We start from the raw sequence: 23,029 nt of genomic DNA on the forward strand, positions 1-23,029 counted from the left end.
ATTTTGGACCATGTGTGTGGGAATTTGAGTCCATTCAGTCAAAAGAGCATTTGTAATGTCGGGCAAGGTTATTGGTCGAGAAGACCTGGCTTGCAATCGCAGCTCTAATTCATCCTCAGAGCATTCAGTAAGGTTAAGGTCAGGGCTCTGTGCACAGGGGTCCAGTCATGCTGAAACAGGAAACAGTCCTTCCCCAAACTATTGCCACAAAGCTGTAAGCGTATAGTTTTTGTAACAGATTGTGCAGACATGTTAGCGATGGATGTAGCTTCGTAGACGTATAAATTAGGAGGGGCGTCCACATACTTTTGGTCGTGTAGTGTAAAGCTAGTTGTGTTTTGTTTCTGTAGGGCCACTCCACATTCCTGCTGGAGTATTGGTCTCCGGTCTTTTTCCTGTCTGGACAGGAAGTTAACAGGAATGCACACTGACTCATAAACATCTAGTTATGCTAACACTGTATGAAGCGATTGGTCAAAGCTCATCATCATGCATTCATTAGTGATCAGTGTCCCAGAAATACACACACACACACACATAGGGGCAATTCAAAGCAGCCAATCTACCTTTTGCATGCTTTTGGACATGGCAAACTCCCAAACCAGTGACCTGCCTATTAAAAGTCCAGTACCTTAACCAGTCACTGCCCTGTAAAGCTGCCCTGTGATGGGTAGTACACGGAGTAATGCTGCCCTCTGATGTCTGGTCTCAATCCATGCAGGATTTAAGCTGTTAATGCAAAGCATTATGGGTCCTTAATGACTGGAGTTCAAATTCGGCCTTTACTTAATGTCTTTGATGAGTTTTGGCATGTTCTCCACGTGGGTTTTTCTCTAGGTACAGAAGGTGGATTGGTTTGCTTTAAATTGGCCATAAGCGTGAGTGAAAATGTCAGTGTGTGACCTGTTCCTAAATAAGATCAACTTTATTATCACTATAGTTATACAATGAAACTTTGTTTGGTAGCTCTGAGTGAGACGTTTACATTTTTATCCAAAGCGACTTACATTGCAGTTACAGTATACAGTCTGTGCAGTTGAGGGTTAAGGTCCTTGCTCAGGGGTCCAACAGCAGCAACTTGGCAGTGGTGGGGCTTGAACCAGCGACCTTCTGATTACTAGTCCAGTACCACATTACACACTACAACTCTTATACTGACACTTTTACCCTTTAGTACATAATAGAAAATAAATTTTTATTCATAACTTCAATATCATTTACGTATTCAGCATATTAATAACTTCAATAGCTTTTAAAATATTCATCAAATTGCTCCAAAAAAAGTTGTATTTTATTAAGTGTTACCCTCATTACATACTACAACTTATACTGACACTTTTACCCTTTATTATATAAAAAAACCAGATTTGTATTCATAACTTCAATAACATTTAAAGTATTCAGCATATTAATAACTTCAGCTTTTAATATATTCATTAAATTGCTCCAAAACAAGTTGTATTTTATCAAGTGTAACCCACATTATATACTACAACTCTTATACTGACACTGTTACCCTTTATTACATAATAAAAAAACAGATTTTTATTCATAACTCCAATAGCATTTAAAGTATTGAGCATATTAATAACTTCAAAAGCTTTTAAAATATGCATCACATTGCTCCAAAACAAGTTGTATTTTATCAAGTGTAACCCACATTACATTCTACAACTCTTATACTGACACTTTTACCCGGTGGACTATTCTCAGTAAAAAAAATATTTTTTTTTCCCTCTTATCTTTTTTATGTGACATTTGTCTGAACAGTTTATAATCCTAAACTAACGTGTATGCACAAAACAAAAATGCTTCACTTCACATGTAGGGTTGCAACTAACGATTATTTTCCTAATCAATCTGGTGATTATGTTTTTGATTAATTGATTAGTTTGATTATTTAATATTCAAAAACAGAAGCAATATTTAAATTAATATTAAAACATCCACAACACTAGTATGATTTCCCTTCTTAATTTTGTTTAATCAAGCTGGCTGTTTAATTATTTTATGGCATATTAAACACCGCCATGTACCTCATGACATAATGCTATTTCCTGATTTTCACTGTAAAATCACACATATGAGTAATTCAACCATTAAAAAAGACTGTGTTTGAACTTATGAATCTTGTGTAACTAACTAACCACTAACTACCTAAGTGTGTAAAACATGACGTTAAAGTCTTAATAAAATAAATATAGATCTTAAAACAGTTTGGGAATGTTTATATTTATGAATGGTCTGACGTAACTTCGGTAACCTGAACATAGCACCATGATTGTGCAAATTCCTTAAAATCTATTTGACTCCTCTCTGTACAGTAAACGACTCTTAAATGCGAGTCGACTCCGCATTTTTAGATAACAAATGTAGATTCGAAGATTCGACTCTTTTGACAACGATACATCAGCACTGTGGAAACACAACGACTAAATAGAACGACTGACTTCGCTACATGTAAAAAATTCTACTTTTTGTGTATTAATAATTGCTTAAATAATAATATAAATCGATTTATATTTAATATATTACATTTTAATCTGAGTCTATTGACAGAGTGTAGAATACCGAGTAACGGATTGGACATTTGTGTTAGAGGTAGGAGTGATTGTAGATGCCAGAGTGATCGATCATACCTGGAGCGTGTGTAGTGATAAACAGAGGACAGAGACGGAGTTTATGAGACATATCCACGTCCTCCTTTCTGCTCTGCGTATTTCTAATTTAATCAGGATTTAAGACTTTTAAATGCTGTAGAAGACTCTCAGGATTGTAAATAAGGTGAGTAATGTTGCTTTGTACGTAGCTTGTGTGCTAAAGTTATTGAATGTCGCAGCACTTGGTGTTGAAATGGACTCAGTTCTGTCAGTCAGTAATTGTAATGATTCATTTGGTGGTGTAGAAAGTTCTGATGTGTCAGTTAAATTGAGGACATGACCTCCTAATGCCTTGTTAGTGGTTGACTCCCGAGGTGTCGCTTCATACTGTTTACAGTCAATCCAGTTTTATTTACATCATCATGGGTCTGAAGGCTGCAATGCAAGAACTTCATTAACCTTTAATTAACAACATTTAGTCCAGCTTTAAGGTGCTGATTTTGCTGATGGCTTGTAAAGCTTTAAAGCTTGCTTGACTGTGGACAGTGTCACCAGCAACTTGTTTGTTGTTGGATTACAGAGAAGAGCAATCATATTGTTCTGTAATTTAAAGGTAAATGTGACCCAGGAATCCAAAAATTCCCAACAATTAGAATTAGAAGCTGCTGGAACAGAGGTGACACTGTTTACAGTCAAGCAAGCTTTACATCAGCATGTGTTTAAAGGCAGCCATGCAGGAACTAACCTTAAGGTGCTTTAAGGTCCAGCTTTAGGGTGCTGATTTTCTTTTTTGCGTGGCAGCCTCTAAGCCAGCATGATGTAAAGCTTTAAAGCTTGCTTGACTGTGGACAGTGTCACCAGCAACCTGGTTGTTGTTAGATTACAGAGAAGAACGATCATATTGTGCAATAATTGAAAGGAAATTCTGAAGGTCATTTAACACAATAACCCAGAAATTCCCAACAATTAGAATTAGAAGCTGCCGGAACTGAAGTGACACTGTTTACAGTCGAGCAAGCTTTACATCAGCATGTGTTTTAAAGGCTGCCATGCAAGAACTTCGTTAACTTTTAATGAACAACATTAGGTCCAGGTTTAAGGTGCTGATTTTGAAGCGGGGTCTTCGTTCCTGCATGGCAGCCTCTAAGCCAGCATGATGTAAAGCTTTAAAGCTTGCTGGACTGTGGACAGTGTCACCAGTAACCTGGTAGTTGTTGGATTACAGGTAAGAACGATCATATTGTGCTGTCATTTAAAGGGAATTCTGAAGGTAAATGTGACCCAGGAACCCAAAAATTACCAGTAATTAGAATTAGAAGCTGCTGGAACAGAGGTGACACTGTTTACAGTCGAGCAAGCTTTACATCAGCATGTGTTTAAAGGTTGCCATGCAGGAAACAACTTTAGGTCCAGCTTTAAAGTGCTGATTTTGAAGCGGGGTCTCCTTTCCTACATGGCAGCTTCTAAGCTCATGACTTGTAAAGCTTTAAAGCTTGCTTGACTGTGGACAGTGTCAGCAGCAGCTTGATAGTAGTGGATTACAGAGAAGAAAAATCATATTGTGCTGTAATTTACAGGAAATTCTGAAGGTAAATGTGACCCAACAATTAGAATTAGAAGCTGCTGGAACAGAGGTGACACTGTTTACAGTCGAGCAAGCTTTACATCAGCATGTGTTTAAAGGTTGCCATGCAGGAACTAACTTTAGGTCCAGCTTTAAACTGCTGATTTTGAAGCGGAGTCTCCTTTCCTACATGGCAGCTTCTAAGCTCATGACTTGTAAAGCTTTAAAGCTTGCTTGACTGTGGACAGTGTCACCGGCAGCTTGATAGTAGTGGATTACAGAGAAGAAAAATCATATTGTGCTGTAATTTAAAGGAAATTCTGAAGGTAAATGTGACCCAAGAATTAGCATTAGAGGCTGCTGGAACAGAAGTGACACTGTTTACAGTCGAGCAAGCTTTACATCAGCATGTGTCATCTATGTCCCTGCACGATCTTTATTAGACTTACTGATGTAGCACTTCTTCTGTTGTCTCGTCTCAGGATCTACCCGGGAACGATGGTGGGACTCGGGAGCTACTGTGAGCCGGGCATCTCCATGCGGCGGGCGTGGGTGGACGACGGCCTGACGCTCTGCTTCTTCTTCACCCTGGTCCCGTCCGTCCTCGCCAGTCTGGCGGTCCTTTTGGGAACCTTCCACTGCGTCTGCTACGCTCGCCACGGCACCAGGATGGAGCCCCGGTTCATCCCGCGCTCCAGACTTTACGGGTCACAGGTGGGACTGACGGCTCTGCTGGTCCTGCAGGCGCTGGTGTGGATGGTACTTCGGTTGGCGTCGGACGCGCAGGTGCCCGGATACGTGGTGCTCTACGGGTGTCTCTATGCCCTCGGGTGGGCGTGGGCCTTAGGGCTGCTGAGAGTGGAGAGGAAGAGGGTGCTGGTCAGGGACCGGACGAGAGGACACAGCGCCGTGCTGCTGCTCTACTGGACGATAGCTTTCGTGGCTGAGAACCTGGCGTTGGTGTCGTGGGCGAGTCCGAAGTGGTGGTGGGGACTGGAGAACGCAGAACAACAGGTGGGTTTGTAGCTTAGCGGTTAAGGTACGTGACTAGTAATCTAAAGGTCGCTGGTTCAAGTCCCAGCACTGCCCGGTTGTCACTGTTGGACCCCTGAGCGAGGCCCTTAACCTTCAATTGCTTAGTCTGTATACAGTCACAGTACTGTAAGTCACTTTGGACCAAAGCGTCCACTAAATGCTGAAAATGTAAATGTAAATGTTAGTGACTACCTCATCCTGGTCAGGGTCTAGGTGGGTGAAGCACCACCCGGAAACCCATGGGTGCAAGAACACACCCTGAACAATCCGGCAAGCTTTCGCCACTTGCACCTAGGGGTGTGACCGAAGCCGAGGCTCGAACCCAGGCCTCCGGGGCTCGTTACACCGCGCACCACCTACTCCACCCGCTGTTACAGTGCCAGTCCTGCCAGCCTTGAAACAACTCAACAATCATACAAAACATTCAGGAGAATCTGAGCACGATAGCATCAATCTGTTCATACTGATCAGGGTTGTGGTGGATCCTGAGCCACCCAGAATCACTCTAAAACGTTCTCACACTATAATATAATGCAATTTAGAGTCATACACAAGTCAGCTATTAATAATAAATTATTCATTAGTATTAATTAGTATTATTATTATTATTAATGACACCCGGGAGTATAAAATCACCTGTGTAATACTTTGGGGAAGGCCCTTTCGTGTTCTAGCTGAACTGTGACCCTGTGCACAGAGCGAGGTCCATAAAGACATGCTTCATGGGCTGAATTGAAACCCTGACTGTGTGTCTCTTTCAGCTGAAAATGTGGAGTGGAGGCTGTTATAGTTGCAAAAGAGGAAACACAGCCCAACACGCTTCTGCTCAGGCGTCCACATACTTTTGACCTAAAGTTGCTATTAATGCACTAATAACGCTGAGACGCGGTGAATCAGCACGGTTCTTATCACACGATTCACGAGTCGTGACTCAGAGTGACTCGGAATCGAATCGACAGCGATGATTCGGCAGAAAGCAGAAGGACGAAGCTTTTGCTGAGTCATTCACCACGGAGTCTGGCTGCATTCCATCCACGGGTCGGTGGGTCACACCCGAACGGGGCTCGGCTCCGACCGATCAGATGGCCCGATGACTCGGCGTAGACATGTTAATAGTTCAAAATCCAACCTGTGTCCGTTCTTCTGGCTATTATGGGTGTATAACTGTATATATTTCACTCTACTGCAGCTATTAAGCATGAAACTACCACCACCATGCTTTACAGTAGCTACAGAGTTGTTGTTATTGTTTTTTTGTTTTTTTTTATTTGGACGGAACAAACTGTTCGTCGTGGCTGAGATTCTTCGAGAGCTGAGATCTCAAACTAGACCTATTCGTATGGGCACAGAGAAGTCGCCAGATGACATCAGTCATAATCACACACATAAAAATAAGCAGGATAACTTGGTGTCTGTATATTTTTGACCCAGCAGATTACCAGACAGCACACTATAAACCTTTTGACTGTGTTTTTGGACAGCCGAAAGTATGTGGACACCTCAGCTTGACCTGGTTGGACATCCTACTTGATTTTGGAATGTGTCTGTAGGAATTTGTGCCTGTTCTGTCAGCAAAACAAGCCATTCCTATTTATATGAGCACAGAGAAGTCACCAGATGACATTAGTCATAATCAAACACATAAAAATAAACAGGATAACTTGGTGTCCATCAGATATTCATAAAACCTGCTGTAAACCTTGTATTTTTGGTCAGCCAAAAGTATGTGGACACCTCAGCTTGACCTGGTTGGACATCCTACAAGATTTTGGAATGTGTCTGTAGGAATCTGTGCCTGTTCTGTCAAAGCAAAACAAGCTATCCCTATTTATATGGGCACAGAAGCCCAGAAAGGCCTTCCTCAAACTGTTTGGTAACAATATGATTTACTTTATAGACCTGATCTGTTAGCAACGAGCGCGTCTGAAGCACCTGAACTCAGTAACTAGTCGGGGCGTCCACATACTTTTGATCTTCGCCGGTCGTGTTCCCGCAGGTGGCGTTTGGGTTCTGGCTGCTTCGTTATCTCTGCACCGGAGCGCTGTTCGTCTTGGGCCTCAAAGCTCCGGGACTGCCGCGCCGACCCTACGCCCTCCTGGTCAACGAGGACGAGAGAGACGTGGAAAGTGGCGGACAGGTCAGTGTGGACCTCAGAACAGGTCCCGAAAGCTCAAAATGTGATTGGTCTGTTCCTCTTGATTAGCTTTGATTTCTTTCGAGTCTCTTTTTGCATAGATTCTGTTTTGCCAAGTCTAGATCTGAACATGACAGCTCTCGCTGTGGTTCGGGGGAGTCCTAGTTTGTCCTAATTAATCATCATTCAGTGATAGGAGTGCGACTTCTGCTATTCCACAACGTTTTTGTCCACCACAAAATGCTTTGCTAGCGTTTGTAGCTTCCCATTTCATCTTCCTGTTTTGCCTAGTCTAGATTTGCACATGATGGCTTTCGCTGTGGTTCGGGGGAGTCCTTGTTTGTCCTAATTAATCATCATGTAGTGATAGGAGTGCGACTTCTGCTATTCCACAACATTTTTGTCCACCACAAAACGCTTTGTTAGCGTTTGTAGCTTCCCATTTTATCATCCTGTTTTGCCTAGTCTAGATTTGAACATGACGGCTCTCGCTGTGGTTCGGGGGAGTCCTAGAGCCTCTGAATTGATCCTCATTTAGTGAAATAAGTGCGACTTTGTGCTTCTGTCATTCCAGAACATTTTTTGTCCATCGCAAAATACTTTGCTAGCATTTGTAGCTTCCCATTTCATCATCCTGTTTTGCCTAGTCTAGATTTGAACATGACGGCTCTCGCTGTGGTTCGGGGGAGTCCTAGAGCCTCTGAATTGATCCTCATTCAGTGATATCAGTGCAACTTTGTGCTTCTGCTATTCCACAACGTTTTTGTCCACCACAAAATGCTTTGCTAGCGTTTGTAGCTTCCCATTTTATTGTCCTGTTTTGCCAAGTCTAGATTTCAACATGACGGCTCTCGCCGTGGTTCGGGGGAGTCCTTGTTTGTCCTAATTAATCATCATTTAGTGAAATAAGTGCGACTTCTGCCATTCCACAACGTTTTTGTCCACCAGCGTTTGTAGCGTCCCATTTCATTGATTCTGTTTTGCATAGCCTAGAATTGAACATGACGGCTCTCGCTGTGGTTCGGGGGAGTCCTAGAGCCTCTGAATTGATCCTCATTTAGTGATATCAGTGCGACTTTGTGCTTCTGCTATCCCACAACGTTTTTGTCCTTCACAAAATGCTTTGCTTGCGAATTTTCCCCTGTGGGATAATAACAGGCGATCTTATCCTATTCTATCTCTTTGTGTTTGGCATCTTTGGAACTCTGTTGGTTGCTTCACATGCTTCTTTTTCCAGCCTTTGCTGGGTGGGGCAGCGCAGAACCAGTCGGCGTGGCGGGACTTCAGAAAGAAGGTGCGTCTCCTGCTGCCCTACATGTGGCCGAGCGGCAGCCTGTTCCTGCAGGTCCTGGTGGTCCTGTGCCTCGGGCTGCTGGGCACCGAGCGCGCCATCAACGTCTTCGTCCCCATCTACTACAAGAACATAGGTGAGGAACCGAACCTCTGGAGTCGGTTGGAGATGTTCGTTTGTATGCGATGTTCTTAACGCCTGCGTACTTCTCTTCTCGGGCGGCAGTGAACGAGCTGACGGCTGGAAGTCCCTGGAAGACCCTGGCGTTCACCGTGTGCATCTACGTCCTGCTGAAGTTCCTGCAGGGTGGCGGCGCTGGTGAGTGCGTTTCGGAGACGCTTGGTTCCACGTGCCTGGCTCGGATTCTTCGGTTTTGAACCCGTGTCTTTTTCCCGCTCAGGTTCCTCAGGGTTCGTCAGCAACCTGCGCTCGTTCCTGTGGATCCGGGTGCAGCAGTACACCAGCCGCGTGGTGCAGGTCCGGCTCTTCGCCCACCTGCACTCGCTGTCTTTGCGCTGGCACCTGCAGCGCCGCACCGGGGAGGTCCTGCGCAGCATCGACCGCGGGACCTCCTCCATCGACAGCCTGCTCAGGTACCAATCGCCGCCTTGGTGTGGAATAAGCATCAGATCCAGGGTTACAGCTCCACGTGTATCTGTGTTTATCTGGATTCTCCTCCCTGTTTCACTTTTAAACTTGTGTTACAGCTCCAGCTTCTGAGAAACGATGAGAATCAGAATCAGCTTCTCCCAGAGTCTAAAACGCTTCTGGTTGAAAATAAAGCTTAACGTGGTTTAATGTAGTAAAAGAAGGAGACAGAAGCACTAAACTTCTCTTCATTGGAGGCGCTTTGAAAGCTAATCAGTCTTGCCGAGAGTGCACTGACAAGTGCGTGACTCGTATCCCTATATAAACCCACCTGATGAACCTTTTCACCTTTTTACGTTTTTTTAGGCTGGACAATACCCTGGACAGGGCGCCAATCCATCACAGGGCTTCTCAGATGAAGCCAATCAGCTGGGATTAGCACCGCTGAGATTCGAACCAGGATTTCAGGGGTAGTGGGCTAGCATAATAGATCGCTGTGGCACTCGTGATCATTCCAAGCTTCCGAGGAGGATGTTTTCTTGGTGGCCATGTGGGCCTCAAAGCTCTGGGACTGCCTCGAGACCCTACGCCCTCCTGGAAAGTGCCGGTCGGGTCAGTGTGGACCTCGGAACAGGTCCCGAAAGCTCAAAATGTGCTCTATCTCTTATGGGTTTGAGGATCATCCCAGCTGCTCAGACGAACTCTGATGTTCCTCCTGATTGGCTGGTTTTTTTTTTTTTTCACGACAGCTCTCGTTGTGGTTCGGGGAGTCCTAGACCCTCTGAATTGATGATCATGCAAGCTCCTGTAACGTTGCAAATTTCCCCCTGTGGGATAATAAAAGGCGATCTTATCTCTTGTATTTGGCATCTTTGGAGCTCTGTTGGTTGCCTCACGTTGCTTTTTTTCCAGCCTTTGCTGGTCGGTGTGGCGGGACCTTAGAAAGAAGGTGCGGTTCTCGCTGTGGTTCGGGGAGTCCTAGAGCTTCTGAACGAATCATGGTTCAGTGATATTAATGCGACGTTAATGCATCGTTACATTCCTGTGGCGCTTGTGGTGGACAAAAGTTCCCAACGCCTTCCGTCGTTTTTGATTAAAGCTCTCCGTAGAACCTAGGCGGATGTTCTTGCAGTTGAAATGACCCTATAGTGGTCCTACTTCTAAGCCATCGTTTATTAATATATCGAAAAGAATGTGCATCCATTTATTTGTTTGTTTGTTTGTTTGTTGTTTACAGCTACATCGTGTTCAGCATCTTCCCCACCATCGCCGACATCATCATCGCCATCGTTTACTTCATCTCCAACTTCAACGCCTGGTTCGGACTCATCGTCTTCGTTTGCATGGTGCTTTACCTCAGTGAGTACCTGCTCCCAGTTCGTTATATACTCCCAAATCTGCACAAAGTATGCGGACGCCCACCTGACCGTGAGCTTGGACGTCCCAATTCAAACCCATACGACTTACAATCATGACTGAATACAGTTTGAGCAGCTGAGGATTAGGGGCCTTGCTTAGGAGCCTAACGATGTCAACTTGGTGGTGGTGAGGCTTGAACCTGCAACCTTCTGATCATTAGTCCGCCAGTAAGCAACAAGAGGTCAGAAGAGCAAATTAGAAAGGACTGCTTTGCTCACAATTGGCATTCCAGTTCGTCCTGTAGGAGATCAGTTGGGTTGAGGTCAGGGCCACGTCTATATGACCACGACCTTCCCTAAACTGTTGCTGCAAAGTTGGAAGTGTATAATTTCTTTTATAATGGATTTATTACAGCTGATAGCAACTGTTGATCAGCCATAACATTAAAACCACCTCCTTGTTTCTACACTCACTGTCCATGTTATCAGCTCCTCTTACCATATAGAAGCACTTTGTAGTTCTACAATTACTGACTGTAGTCCCTCTGTTTCTCTACATACTTTGTTACCCCCTTTCATGCTGTTCTTCAATGGTCAGGACCACCACAGAGCAGGTATTATTTAGGTGGTGGATCATTCTCAGCACTGCAGTGACACTGACATGGTGGTGGTGTGTTAGTGTGTGTTGTGCTGGTACGAGTGGATCAGACACAGCAGCGCTGCTGGAGTTTTTAAACACCGTGTCCACTCACTGTCCACTCTGTTAGACACTCCTACCTAGTCGGTCCACCTTGTAGATGTAAAGTCAGAGACGATCGCTCATCTATTGCTGCTGTTTGAGTCGGTCATCTTCTAGACCTTCATCAGTGGTCACAGGACGCTGCCCACGGGGCGCTGTCGGCTGGATATATTTTTGGTTGGTGGACGATTAAAAACTCCAGCAGCGCTGCTGTGTCTGATCCACTCGTACCAGCACAACACACACTAACACACCACCACCATGTCAGTGTCACTGCAGTGCTGAGAATCACCCACCACCTAAATAATACCTGCTCTGTGGTGGTCCTGAAGAGAAACAGATGGACTACAGTCAGTAATTGTAGAACTACAAAGTGCTTCTATATGGTAAGTGGAGCTGATAACATGGACAGTGAGTGTAGAAACAAGGAGGTGGTTTTAATGTTATGGCTGATCAGTGTATATACTGCTGTGTCCCTAGTGCTCCTTAATAGGCCAAAAGTATGTGGACACAATATGTAATGAATCTTCCACACTGTGTCTTTCATTAAAGAGCAAGATTTAAGATTCAGGACGATATGTGATGCTCAGTCATTTATGTATTTATTTATTCGTAAGCTCTCACCATCATAATCACTGAATGGAGGACCAAGTACAGGCGAGAAATGAACACCATGGACAACAACACCAAAGCCAAAGCCGTGGACTCGCTGCTAAACTTTGAGACGGTACCGAATATGTCCTTAAATTTATTGGAATATCTGCCGCTATTTGTGATGAATGACGTGACGTGTCGATTAACAGGTGAAATATTACAACGCCGAGAACTACGAAGTCAGCCGCTTCGAAGACGCCGTCCTCAAATACCAGGTAATACAACAGTCCACAGTGTTATGACTGAGGGGTTTTACGTCTGTAAAGTGTCTCGAGATGTGCTGGGTACACCAAGAGAACGGTACAGGTGTTAATGCTTGAACTCAACTGATGCTTGCATTCATTGGGAGACAGATGGTAGAAGCTTTGATTGTAGATGCTCATCTGGCAAGGGTATTAAGTGTTTCAAGTGTTGTGTTGTGTACACCAAGAGAACGGTACAGACGTTAATGCTTGACTTCTACAGCCCAGGAGTTGTGCTATGTTCTCGGCTTCAGCTTTGAGAAAGAACTAATACTATAATTGATTAGGAGACAGATGGCAGGAGCTTCAGTCATAATTGGTTATGCATTCCAAGATGTGTTGTGTACACCAAGAGAACGGTACAGGCGTTAATGCTTGACCCCTACAGCCCAGTAGTTGTGCTATGTTCTCAGCTTCAGCTTTGAGAAAGAAATAATACTATAATTGATTAGGAGACAGATGGCAGGAGCTTCAGTCGTAACTAGTCATGTGTTCCAAGATGTGTTGTGTACACCAAGAGAACAGTACAGGCGTTAATTGAGCGATTAATTGCTGTCTTGCTGTCCAACCAATATGACAGGTGCTTCCAGTCTGCTGCATAATACAGTTCAACCAATCAACATCCAGCAAAACCAACATCCTGTTAGAAGGTTATTATTGAGACGCAGGTGGTAGGAGCTTCAGTCACCAGGTGGCTTGTCTTGCATACACCAAGAGAACAACGCTTGACCGCAAATTGCCTCAGTTATTACACCCCAATGGTGGCTTGATTAGGAGTGGAGGACCTGGGTTTGAACCTAGCCCTGTTCCTCACATACTTGTGAATGACATTGCGGCTTTGCGGGCAGTGTTTCAGGGTGGTGCCAGGGCCACTGCGACCCTGACCAGGTTGAAGCAGTTAATTGCATGAAAATAAATATCGAACATAATTTACGTTATCGGTAATTAGCAGACGCCTTCATCCAACGCGACTTACAGTGTTGTGACGTATACTGTCTGAGCAATTGAGGCTTAAGGGCCTCGCTCAAGGGCCCGACAGTGCAGTGGTGGGGCTTGAACCCACGACCATCTGATTACTAGTCCAGTACCTAAACCACTAAGCTACGGCTTGAATTTAGACACACACACATTCTCCACCGGGGTGGATTCCTAACCGGCTCTGACCGGCATGTCGTAATCAGTCACCAAGAGAACAGTACTAGCCTGAATGCCGGACTCATCTTCCTTCTGTTTTCTGTCCACAGTCTCTGGAGTGGCTGACCAACGCCTCCCTGGCTCTGCTGAATCAGACGCAGAATCTGATCATCGGTTTGGGTCTGCTGGCCGGCTCGCTGCTCTGCGCTTATTTTGTCAGCGAGGGGAAGTTCCAGGTCCGAGCTTTTACGCTCACGTTTACGTTGTCTAAAGTATGTGGACGCTGCTTCTAACAAGTGATCATGTCATTATTTCACTGTATCCTGCTCAGGTCGGAGATTACGTTCTGTTCGGCACCTACATCATCCAGCTCTACACGCCCCTCAACTGGTTCGGCACCTACTACAGGTACGATTATTGAAATATCACTTATTTTATTTTGGGAATAAACGGATCCCTGACGTCCCTCTCCTCTCTGCACAGAGTGATCCAGAGATCTTTCATTGACATGGAGAGCATGTTCAAGCTCTTCGATGAAGAAGAGGAGGTGAGACCGACTGCTCTTTATGTTCTTTCCTTCTTTCTGCAGTTTTTGGATAGCACACGCCCCTCTTAAGCCGCTTCTTTTCACCGGACAGCGACAGATTCTCAGAGAATTTAGCCTAGTGGTTTAGGTACTGGACTAGTAAGCAGAAGGTCACTGGTTCATACTCCACCACTGTTGGGCCCTTAAGCAAGACCCTTAACCCCCAATGGGACAGAACGTTCAGCCCTGGGCAGTTGTAGCCTAGTGGTTAAGGTACTGGACTAGTAAGCAGAAGGTCACTGGTTCATACTCCACCACTGTTGGGCCCTTGAGCAAGGCCCTTAACCCTCAATTGCATAGACAGAATACTGTCACAGTACGTTCATCCTTGGGCAGTTGTAGCCTAGTGGTTAGGGTACTGGACTAGTAAGCAGAAGGTCACTGGTTCATACTCCACCACTGCTGGGCCCTTAAGCAAGGCCCTTAACCCCTAATGGGACAGTACGTTCAGCCCTGGGCAGTTGTAGCCTAGCGGTTTAGGTACTGGACTAGTAAGCAGAAGGTCGCTGGTTTAAGCCCCACCACTGTTGGGCCCTTGAGCAAGGCCCTTGACCCCTAATTGCTTAGACAAAATACTGTCACAGTACGTTCAGCAGTTGTAGCCTAGAGGTTAAGGTACTGGACTAGTAAGCAGAAGGTTGCTGTTTCAAACCCTTGGTTGCCACTGTTGGGCCCTTGAGCAAGGCCCTTAAACCTCATTCGGCCGGACAGCAGAAATTGCCATCAGGAACAAAGTGATCAGACACGGTCACATGTGTCTGTCCAGCGCTGGCTAAGCCGGTGCCACCGCTGAGACTCGGTTCTTTGTGGATCTTTCTGGTTCTTTGTGGTTCTTTCTGGTTCTTTGTGGATCTTTGTGGTTCTTTCTGGTTCTTTGTGGATCTTTGTGGTTCTTTGCTGTTCTTTGTGGTTCTTTGTGGTTCTTTGGTTCACGTCTGGTTTCTTCTGGTCTGGATTGTGTTCCAGGTGAAGGACGACGTGAACGCGGCAAGCCTTCAGTACAAGCTGGGCAGGATCGAGTTTGAGAACGTCTCCTTCAGCTACATAGAAGGGTGAAACTTCTCCTCCTCTGAAGATCTGAACATCAGAACATCTGGAGCTCGGTGGTTGTGGTTGTGTGATTATTTTTAACCGATTCGTTTTTGTTTCCGGAACAGGAAGGAGATTCTGAAGGACGTTTCGTTCACCGTACTTCCGGGCCAGACGGTAGCGCTGGTGAGTCGAAGAAATGTACTTTGTGGCATCGGTTTGGGGAAGGTCCCTGGGTACGAAACTCCACTGGCCTGTACAGAGCTCTGACCTCATAGCTATTGATTGATGCTTAAAGCACTTTGAAATAAATGGGTACAAGTTCCCATAGACGCACTCCAGAATCTCATAAAAAGCTGTAGGGTACCCAGCAAGCTCATGGTCAGGTGTCCACACCACATTGAATTTCTGCTGCAACATGTGCCTGCATGAATGGTGGAGGAATATTTAGAGTGTAGTGTGTTCCTGCTAATGTGTTTTAGAGAGCAGAGCACAATTCCGATCTCACCTTTATGATCCCGTACACGAGTCCTCTTCTGAAACACACAGGTGGGTCAGTCGGGGGCGGGGAAGAGCACCATGGTCCGCCTGCTGTTCCGCTTCTACGACGTTCAGGGTGGCTGCATCCGCATCGACGGCCAGGACATCAACAAGGTGAGGGGACCCGACGCTGAATTATCATCTCCATACGAACGTTGCTGATTATTCATTTGACGTATTTGACATGTAGTGAACATTGTGTGTGTGTGTGTGTGTGTGTGTGTGTGTGTGTGGCAGGTCAAGCAAGCTTCGTTACGTGCCCACATTGGCGTCGTGCCCCAGGATACCGTCCTCTTCAACGATAACATTCAGGAGAATATCCGCTACGGCCGAATCACCGCCTCGGACCAGGAGGTGGAGGACGCAGCCATCGCTGCCGACATCCACGATAAGATTCTCTCCTTCCCTGATGGTTAATAACTCATCTGAGCAGAATTCACATTACACCTTTAATCTCTGGCCGAGCAGCTCATCTAATTATATTTCTTATATACCTTTAGATAGATGGATGGATGGATGGATGGATGGATGGACAGATAGATAGAACTTTATTGTCATTGCTCAGTACAGGTACAAGGCAACGAAATGTAGTTAGCATCAAATAGTAGCATTGTGCAAAAAACAGAGAATATTAGTAACATATACCTATGATTAATATGAATATAAAGTTATAACTACATCTATTTACATAGATTTACATCTAGAACTACATCTATTTACTATTTACAATTATACCTACAGTATGTACATATTACTATATACATAATAGCAATAATAACAATAAGCATATTAATAAAAAATTAACATGTATTATAATAATAACAGTAATAATAATAAAGATTAGTTAGGTATATATTAGTAATAACAATACTAGAATGAAGGATGAGTAAATAGTAACTATACAGCTGTAACTATATAGTTGTGTACACAGTTGTGTAAAGTGCAGGTGCAATGATGAATAATTACGACAGTCCAGGGTGCAGTCCGGGGTGAGGGTAAAGTGCAGGTGCAACTTGTGCAATGAGAAATGTGCAATGATAAATAACAACACAATAGTCCAGTGTGTAATCCGAACAGTGCAATGATAAATAATAAATAATAGGTCCAGTGTTTAGTCCAGAATGTCCAGAATGTTGTGTGTTAACGGCGAATAGTGGTGTTCAATAAAGTTATTGAGGTGGGAAAAAAACTGTTTTTGAACCGACTGGTCCTGGCACTTTAAGCTCTGGTCAAGTACCTCATCAATTTATACTTACATTTATTTTTTATTTAATTTCTTATTATTATTATTTAATTATTCTCCTAATTACACCTTTAATCTCTGGTAGATCTGCTCATCGAATCATATTCCTTATTACACCTTTAAATCTTAGCTGAGTAGTTTATATAATTATACAAAAATCCTTATTAAACCTTTAAGTTCTGATTGAGTAGCTCATGTAATCATACTCCTTATTACACCTTTAATATCTGGTCAAGGATCTCATCCAACTATACACAATTTTCCTTATTACACCTTTAATCGCTGGTCGAGTAGCTTATCTAATCATACTCCTTATTACACCTTTAAGTTTTGATTGGGTACCTCATCTATTCATTTTACTTATTACACCTTTAATCTCTGTTCAAGTAGCTCATCTAATCACACTCCTTATTACATCTTTAAGCCCCAGTCAAGTAGAACATCTAATATTTTTCCTTATTACACCTTTGATCGCTGGTCGAGTAGCTCATCTAATCACACTCCTTATTACACCTTTAAGTTTTGATTGGGTACCTCGTCTATTCATTTTAATTATTACACCTTTAATCTCTGTTCAAGTACCTCATCTAATCATACTCCTTATTACACCTTTAATCTCTGTTCAAGTAGCTTATCTAATTATACTCCTTATTACACCTTTAATCTCTGGTCGAGTACCTCATCTAATCATACTCCTTATTACACCTTTAAGCCCCAGTCAAGTAGAACATCTAATATTTTTCCTCATTACACCTTTAAGTTCTGGTCAAGTAGCTCATCAATGTATACTTCTTATTACACCTTTAATTTCTGATTTCTGGTTGAGTAGCTCATTTAATTATACAAAATTCTCCTTATTACACCTCTAATCTCTGGTAGATCTGCTCATCTAATCATACTCCTTGTTACACCTCTAAGCCCAGGTAGCTCATCTATTTATTTTCCATAATACACCTTTAATCTGTAGTTGAGTAGCTCATCTAATCATATTACACCTTTAATCTCTGGTCAAGGATCTAATCCAACTATACACTATTTTCCTTATTACAGCTTTAATCTCTGGTCGAGTACCTCATCAATTTATACTTCTTATTACACCTTTAATTTATTTTTTCTGGTTGAGTAGCTCATTTAATTATACAAAATTCTTTTTATTACACCTTTAATCTCTGTTAGATCTTCTCATCTAATCATACTCCTTATTACACCTTTAAGCTCTGGTCGAGTAGCTCATCCAGATATACTAAATTTCCCTTATTACATCTTTAAGCCCTGGTCAAGCAGCTCATCTAATCATATTCCTTATTAGACCTTTAATCTCTGGTCAAGCAGCTCATCTAATCACACTTCTTCCATGATACACATTTACGCCTCAGTTGAGAAGGTCATCCAAGCATTTTCCTTATAACATCTTTAACCTCTGGTCGAGTAGCTTATCTAATCACACTCGTTATTACACCTTTAATTCCGTGGCACACCCCGTGGCGCGCCCTTGGTTTGCACTCTGGTTGACTCGTGTGTAACTTCATGTTCTTGCCAGGTTACAGCACACAGGTGGGTGAGAGGGGCCTGAAGCTAAGTGGAGGAGAGAAACAGAGGGTGGCCATCGCTCGAACCATCCTCAAAGCTCCTCAGATCATCCTGCTGGACGAGGTACAAGAGCTGGCGCTTCAAAGCATGAAATACTACATCTCCCACAATCCTGTTCTTCCAAAAACACAAACACACTAACGCTGTTCTCTCTCGACAGGCCACTTCTGCCCTGGACACGCAGACTGAGCGAAACATTCAGGCCTCGCTGGCTAAAGTGTGCGTCAACAGAACCACCATCGTGGTGGCCCACAGGTAAGAACACCAGAACACTCATCGACCCTCTGCTGTGGCTCCTGTTTGCCTCAATGGTCCTTGAGACGTGTGTAGAACTTACTCTCCACCTGCTCCAGTCTGAGTTAAGGGTGCAAGGGCGCCCAATTTACCAAAAACCGACCCATGAAGTCCGAAGAAGCATCTGTGGATCTCCACCCTGAAGCTCTATCATGAGTCTAAAACAATATCTGTGACTCTGGGTGTTTCCAGGACCACCGTGGTTCTAATATTTTTGGAAAAGAAGAAGCTTGCACCATAGTTGAGTTGAATATCTGGCGAAGTTGGGCTTCCAGAGTCAGGTCGGTAAGGGAGCTCCAGAGGTCCTTTGCAGAGATGGGAGAACATGTTGGATATAGATAAATGAAGCATCTTTGTGGAAAGTCTCTGAGTGTTTGTGCTGCAGCTAAATCCCAGACGTAAACCCCACTGAACAATTGAAAATTGAGAAACCTGAAGATGGCTGTTCAACTGACATGACGAATAGGATAAACCGCCCAAATCCAGTATTGAATAAATTGGATCTGAAATTCTTCTGAATCTTTTGTGTTTTCATGCTCTTAAAATGAGCTGTGACAGGATCATGGTCAGGTGTCCACATACTTTTGGACATTATTTACATATTCATGTGGTTCTTCTCTTATTAAAATTTTTCGTAGGTTATCAACGATCATCGGTGCGGATCAGATCCTCGTTCTCAGAGATGGACAGATTGCAGAGAGAGGAAGGTGAGGAGAAACAATAATGGAGCTTCGTTTCAAATCCCTCATGAGCTTCTTCAGATGATTATTAGCGAATAGTCTAAACGTTGGGTACTTACTATGCTAACGCCAGGGTTAGGGCTAGGGGGGGTAAAGTTAGGGTGACCGCATGTCTGCCTCAAATATTTGAGGTTTAAAAACGTAAACGTCGTGATTGGTCGATCGTGTACACGCCCTACATGCAACCATTGGTGTAACTGTTTCTAATTTGTTACCCTTAACGCCGCAGCCATACCCAGTCATTAGAGCAGCAGCTTATTTAGCGACGCTAGTTTATGAATGTATGTATCTAACGTATGTATCTAACTGGCTAATGCTACCTGACTATCAGTAAGTAGCTAGCGGACTAATGTTGCTGTATAACTGTAGTTAGCTTGCTCGCGTTAGCATCTGACCATCAGTAAATAATTCGCCGGCTAAACTTGCTATCTGACTGTAAATAAGTACTTAGCTGGCTAACGCTGCTGTACGACTATCAGTTGGTAGTTGTTCTCATTAAGTAGCTAGCGGACTAATGTTGCTCTCTGTCTATCAGTGAGTAGCTAGCTGGCTAACCATGCAATCTGAAAGTATGTAGCTAGCTGGGTAATGCTGCTATACAACTATCAGTAAGTAGTTAGCTGACATTTGTTGCTCTCATTATCTCAGTAAGTAGCTAGCGGATTAATGTTGCTATCTGACTATCAGTAAGTAGCTAGCTGGCTAATGCTATCTGACTATCAGTAAGTGGCTATCAGACTATTGTTGCTATTGAACTATAGTTAGCTTACTATAATTGCTATCTGACTGTCAGTAAGTACTTAGCTGGCTAACCATGTTACCTGACAGTATGTCGCTAGCTGGTTAATGCTATCTGACTATCAGTAAGTAGCCAGCAGATTAATGTTGCTATATGACTGTAGTTAGCTTGCTTTCATTACCATCTAATTTTCAGTAAATAATTAGCTGGCTAACCTTGCTATCCGACTACCATTAGAAGGCTAGCTGGCTAACGTTGCTAGCTGTGTAGCTAAACTCCCGGGCTCTTTCCTCAGTCACGAGCAGCTCTTGGCTAAAGCAGGCCTCTACGCCGACATGTGGCTGAAACAGCAGCAGACGTCCGACTCCGACTCGGCGTCCGACACGGAAACCAAAGACGTGCGGCCAGAGAAACTACAGCCCCCAGAATCCTCTGCTCCTCCCAGGCATCACTGAGGGGCTAACACTGAGCAGAGCAGAGAGGATTGTGGGTATTGGAGGACTGGGAAGGGTTCACGTTGCAGTTGAATTTGATTAGCTGTACAATTAGATGGACAATACAGGGCCAAAAGTATGTGGACGCCCCTCCGGATTATTGAACATAGGTCTATGAGCCACACCATAACTTACAAGTGTAGGAAATCAGTGGTACACAATAGCATATATGCTTCCAACTTTATAGCAGCAGTTTGGGGAAGGCCCACAAAGCTTTTGGGATGAATTGGAATGCTGATTGTGAGCCAGACCTTCTCATCCAGCCAGGGTACAAATTCCAACAGGCACACTTCTAAATGTTGCTGAAGGCCCTAAGATTTACATAGTTGGCATTAAGCGGACTTACAGTATACAGTTTTTAATCAATTGAGGGTTAAGGGCCTTGCTCAAGGGCCCAACAGTGGCAACATGGCAGTGGTGGGGTTTGAACCAGCAACCTTATTTATGATCACTAGTTCAGTACTCTAACCACTAGGCTACAACTGCCCACACAAGAGGAGGCTGGTTCAGCTCATGGTCAGGTGTCCACATACTTTTGAGTATCTGACGTGTCTGACTTTCCTCTAACAGCGACTGACTGAGAATATATTTTTAAACTGACTCGAGTTCTTCACTACTAAGACTATGAAGAAGCTGTTAGAAATTCCATAAATATAAGGACACGTCGAATGTTGGTAGATTTTCAAATTTTAATTATTTTCTTTAATTTACATTTAGGTTGTTTTTGTCTTTGTTTTGTTGTTTTTTTAGGGAATAAGAAATTTTTCTGGGTTTCTTTATATGTTACAGAGCTCAATTCCAAAAAAGTTGGGACAGGTGATGAAACAAAGAAAAAAGAATGTAGAAATCTACTGATTTCTAAACACATTCTCATTCCTGTGTCAGTGTGCTGGGGTTGTAATGTAGAACCAACAGAGGGATCACAAAAGCAGTTTGTAAACCTTTCGATAATTTTATGCACTGTAGAGGGTAAAACACCTCAAATGTTTGCAGTCAACAAGGAAATTTGCTTAAATATTAAATATTGGCCTCTCAGGTGGCGCAGCGGTAAAGTACGCTAGCGCACCAGAGTTGGGGTCTCGAATACATCGTATCGAATCTCAGCTCTGCCTTTTCGACTGGGCTGGGCGGCATGAACAACGACTGACTTTTCAGGGTTGTTCAGGGTTAGAGGGTAAGAAAGTCGGATCATGGGTCCTCATAACTGGTGCGACTGCGGCCCCTGTTGGCCGACTGATGGCGCCTGCACAGGGCTGAGGAATAATGCTGATGGGGGTGTGGTCCTCCGTACACGGTGCCCGTCGGTGTATGAACTCGACTCGTGCAGGTAAAAAATGCAGTCTGTACTGACTGTACGTGCCGGAGGAGGCGTGTCAGTCGAGAGGCGTCCTCAGTCAGCGGTGAAGGGTCGAATCAGTATAGAAGACGCAATCAGGGGAATTAGACATGACTAGATTAGGGGAGAATATATGAAATATTGGATTATTCACTCATGCTGTTGTGTCGGCTCTTGTTTTACCCAACATTTTACCACACTCTTACATCTTGAATTGCTCCTGTTTCAGGTTTTGAAGCACAATCATGCATTAATTTTCGATTTTTAGAAGTTTAAGGATTTGTTTTCGTTTGATTGAAGGTCAAACTGGGTTTTCTAATCACTAGTTTTTGCATTTCACATTGTGTCCCAACATTTCTGGAATTGAGGCTTGTATGTACTGTACCTGTGTAACTGACTTTTAAGTTTGATAATATGGGCATTGGTTTAAATTAGTGCTATATATATTTATATGGATTACTATTTGTTTGTTTGTTTGTTTGTTTGAATGAATCAAAAATATGTGGACATCTTTTTTTCTTTGTTTTATAATGTTCATAATGTGTAATTGTGTGAAAGCGATGATGGTTTTTGAAAAACGAAGTATATTTATGGACTTGTGGGTTGTTTATGGTGTTTTTAATACTACTTTAGTTATAAAGTGATCAAGGTACCAGAGACACAGAATTACTGTGTGTGTGTCTGTGTGTGTTTTAATCCTTCAGTCAGAGAAAAAAACAGATGCAAAAATCATTACAATCACAAAATAGCCTACACTGGAGAATCCAGACTGGGTGTGAGAGATGACCGGGTGGGGTACGGCTTCCCTCGCTTCTGCAACAGCACCTCCTGCCGTCAGGTCTAGGCGCCTGCACCAGTGTTGGAAGAATATTTGAGTATAGCGTGTTCCTCAGTGTGTTATGGCTTGATGTATAACTCTACCACTGGTCGGTGAAAAGAAGAACTTGACGGCTTTGTATGTATCAGAGGGGAAGTTGGATATGTGATCTCCACCCAGTCAGCCAGTGACTAACAAATGTAGGAAATCGATTGTATACAATAGCATTTATGCTTCCAACTTTGTGGCAGCAGTTTGGGGAAGGCCCAAAGCGAGACACAG

The 23,029-nt window shown here is 43.6% G+C and overlaps 1 protein-coding gene across 1 annotated transcript; it reads left to right on the forward strand.

The window, feature by feature from the left end:
• Window positions 1-2,732: 2,732 nt before the first annotated feature.
• On the forward strand, window positions 2,733-22,596 carry abcb6a (ATP-binding cassette, sub-family B (MDR/TAP), member 6a). The gene is made up of 20 exons (XM_063009419.1): window positions 2,733-2,784; window positions 4,647-5,178; window positions 7,196-7,336; window positions 8,571-8,760; window positions 8,850-8,942; window positions 9,025-9,217; window positions 10,450-10,571; window positions 11,927-12,036; window positions 12,113-12,178; window positions 13,450-13,575; window positions 13,671-13,747; window positions 13,823-13,886; window positions 14,892-14,977; window positions 15,083-15,140; window positions 15,504-15,608; window positions 15,732-15,906; window positions 18,278-18,390; window positions 18,488-18,582; window positions 19,260-19,328; window positions 20,396-22,596. The coding sequence occupies exons 2-20, from the start codon at window positions 4,663-4,665 to the stop codon at window positions 20,553-20,555; spliced, it is 2,559 nt and encodes an 852-aa protein (XP_062865489.1). The 5' UTR covers window positions 2,733-2,784; window positions 4,647-4,662; the 3' UTR covers window positions 20,556-22,596.
• The last annotated feature ends 433 nt before the right edge of the window (window positions 22,597-23,029 follow it).

Source organism: Trichomycterus rosablanca, chromosome 15, assembly GCF_030014385.1.
Source record: "Trichomycterus rosablanca isolate fTriRos1 chromosome 15, fTriRos1.hap1, whole genome shotgun sequence".
NCBI classification, from domain to species: Eukaryota; Metazoa; Chordata; class Actinopteri; order Siluriformes; family Trichomycteridae; genus Trichomycterus; species Trichomycterus rosablanca.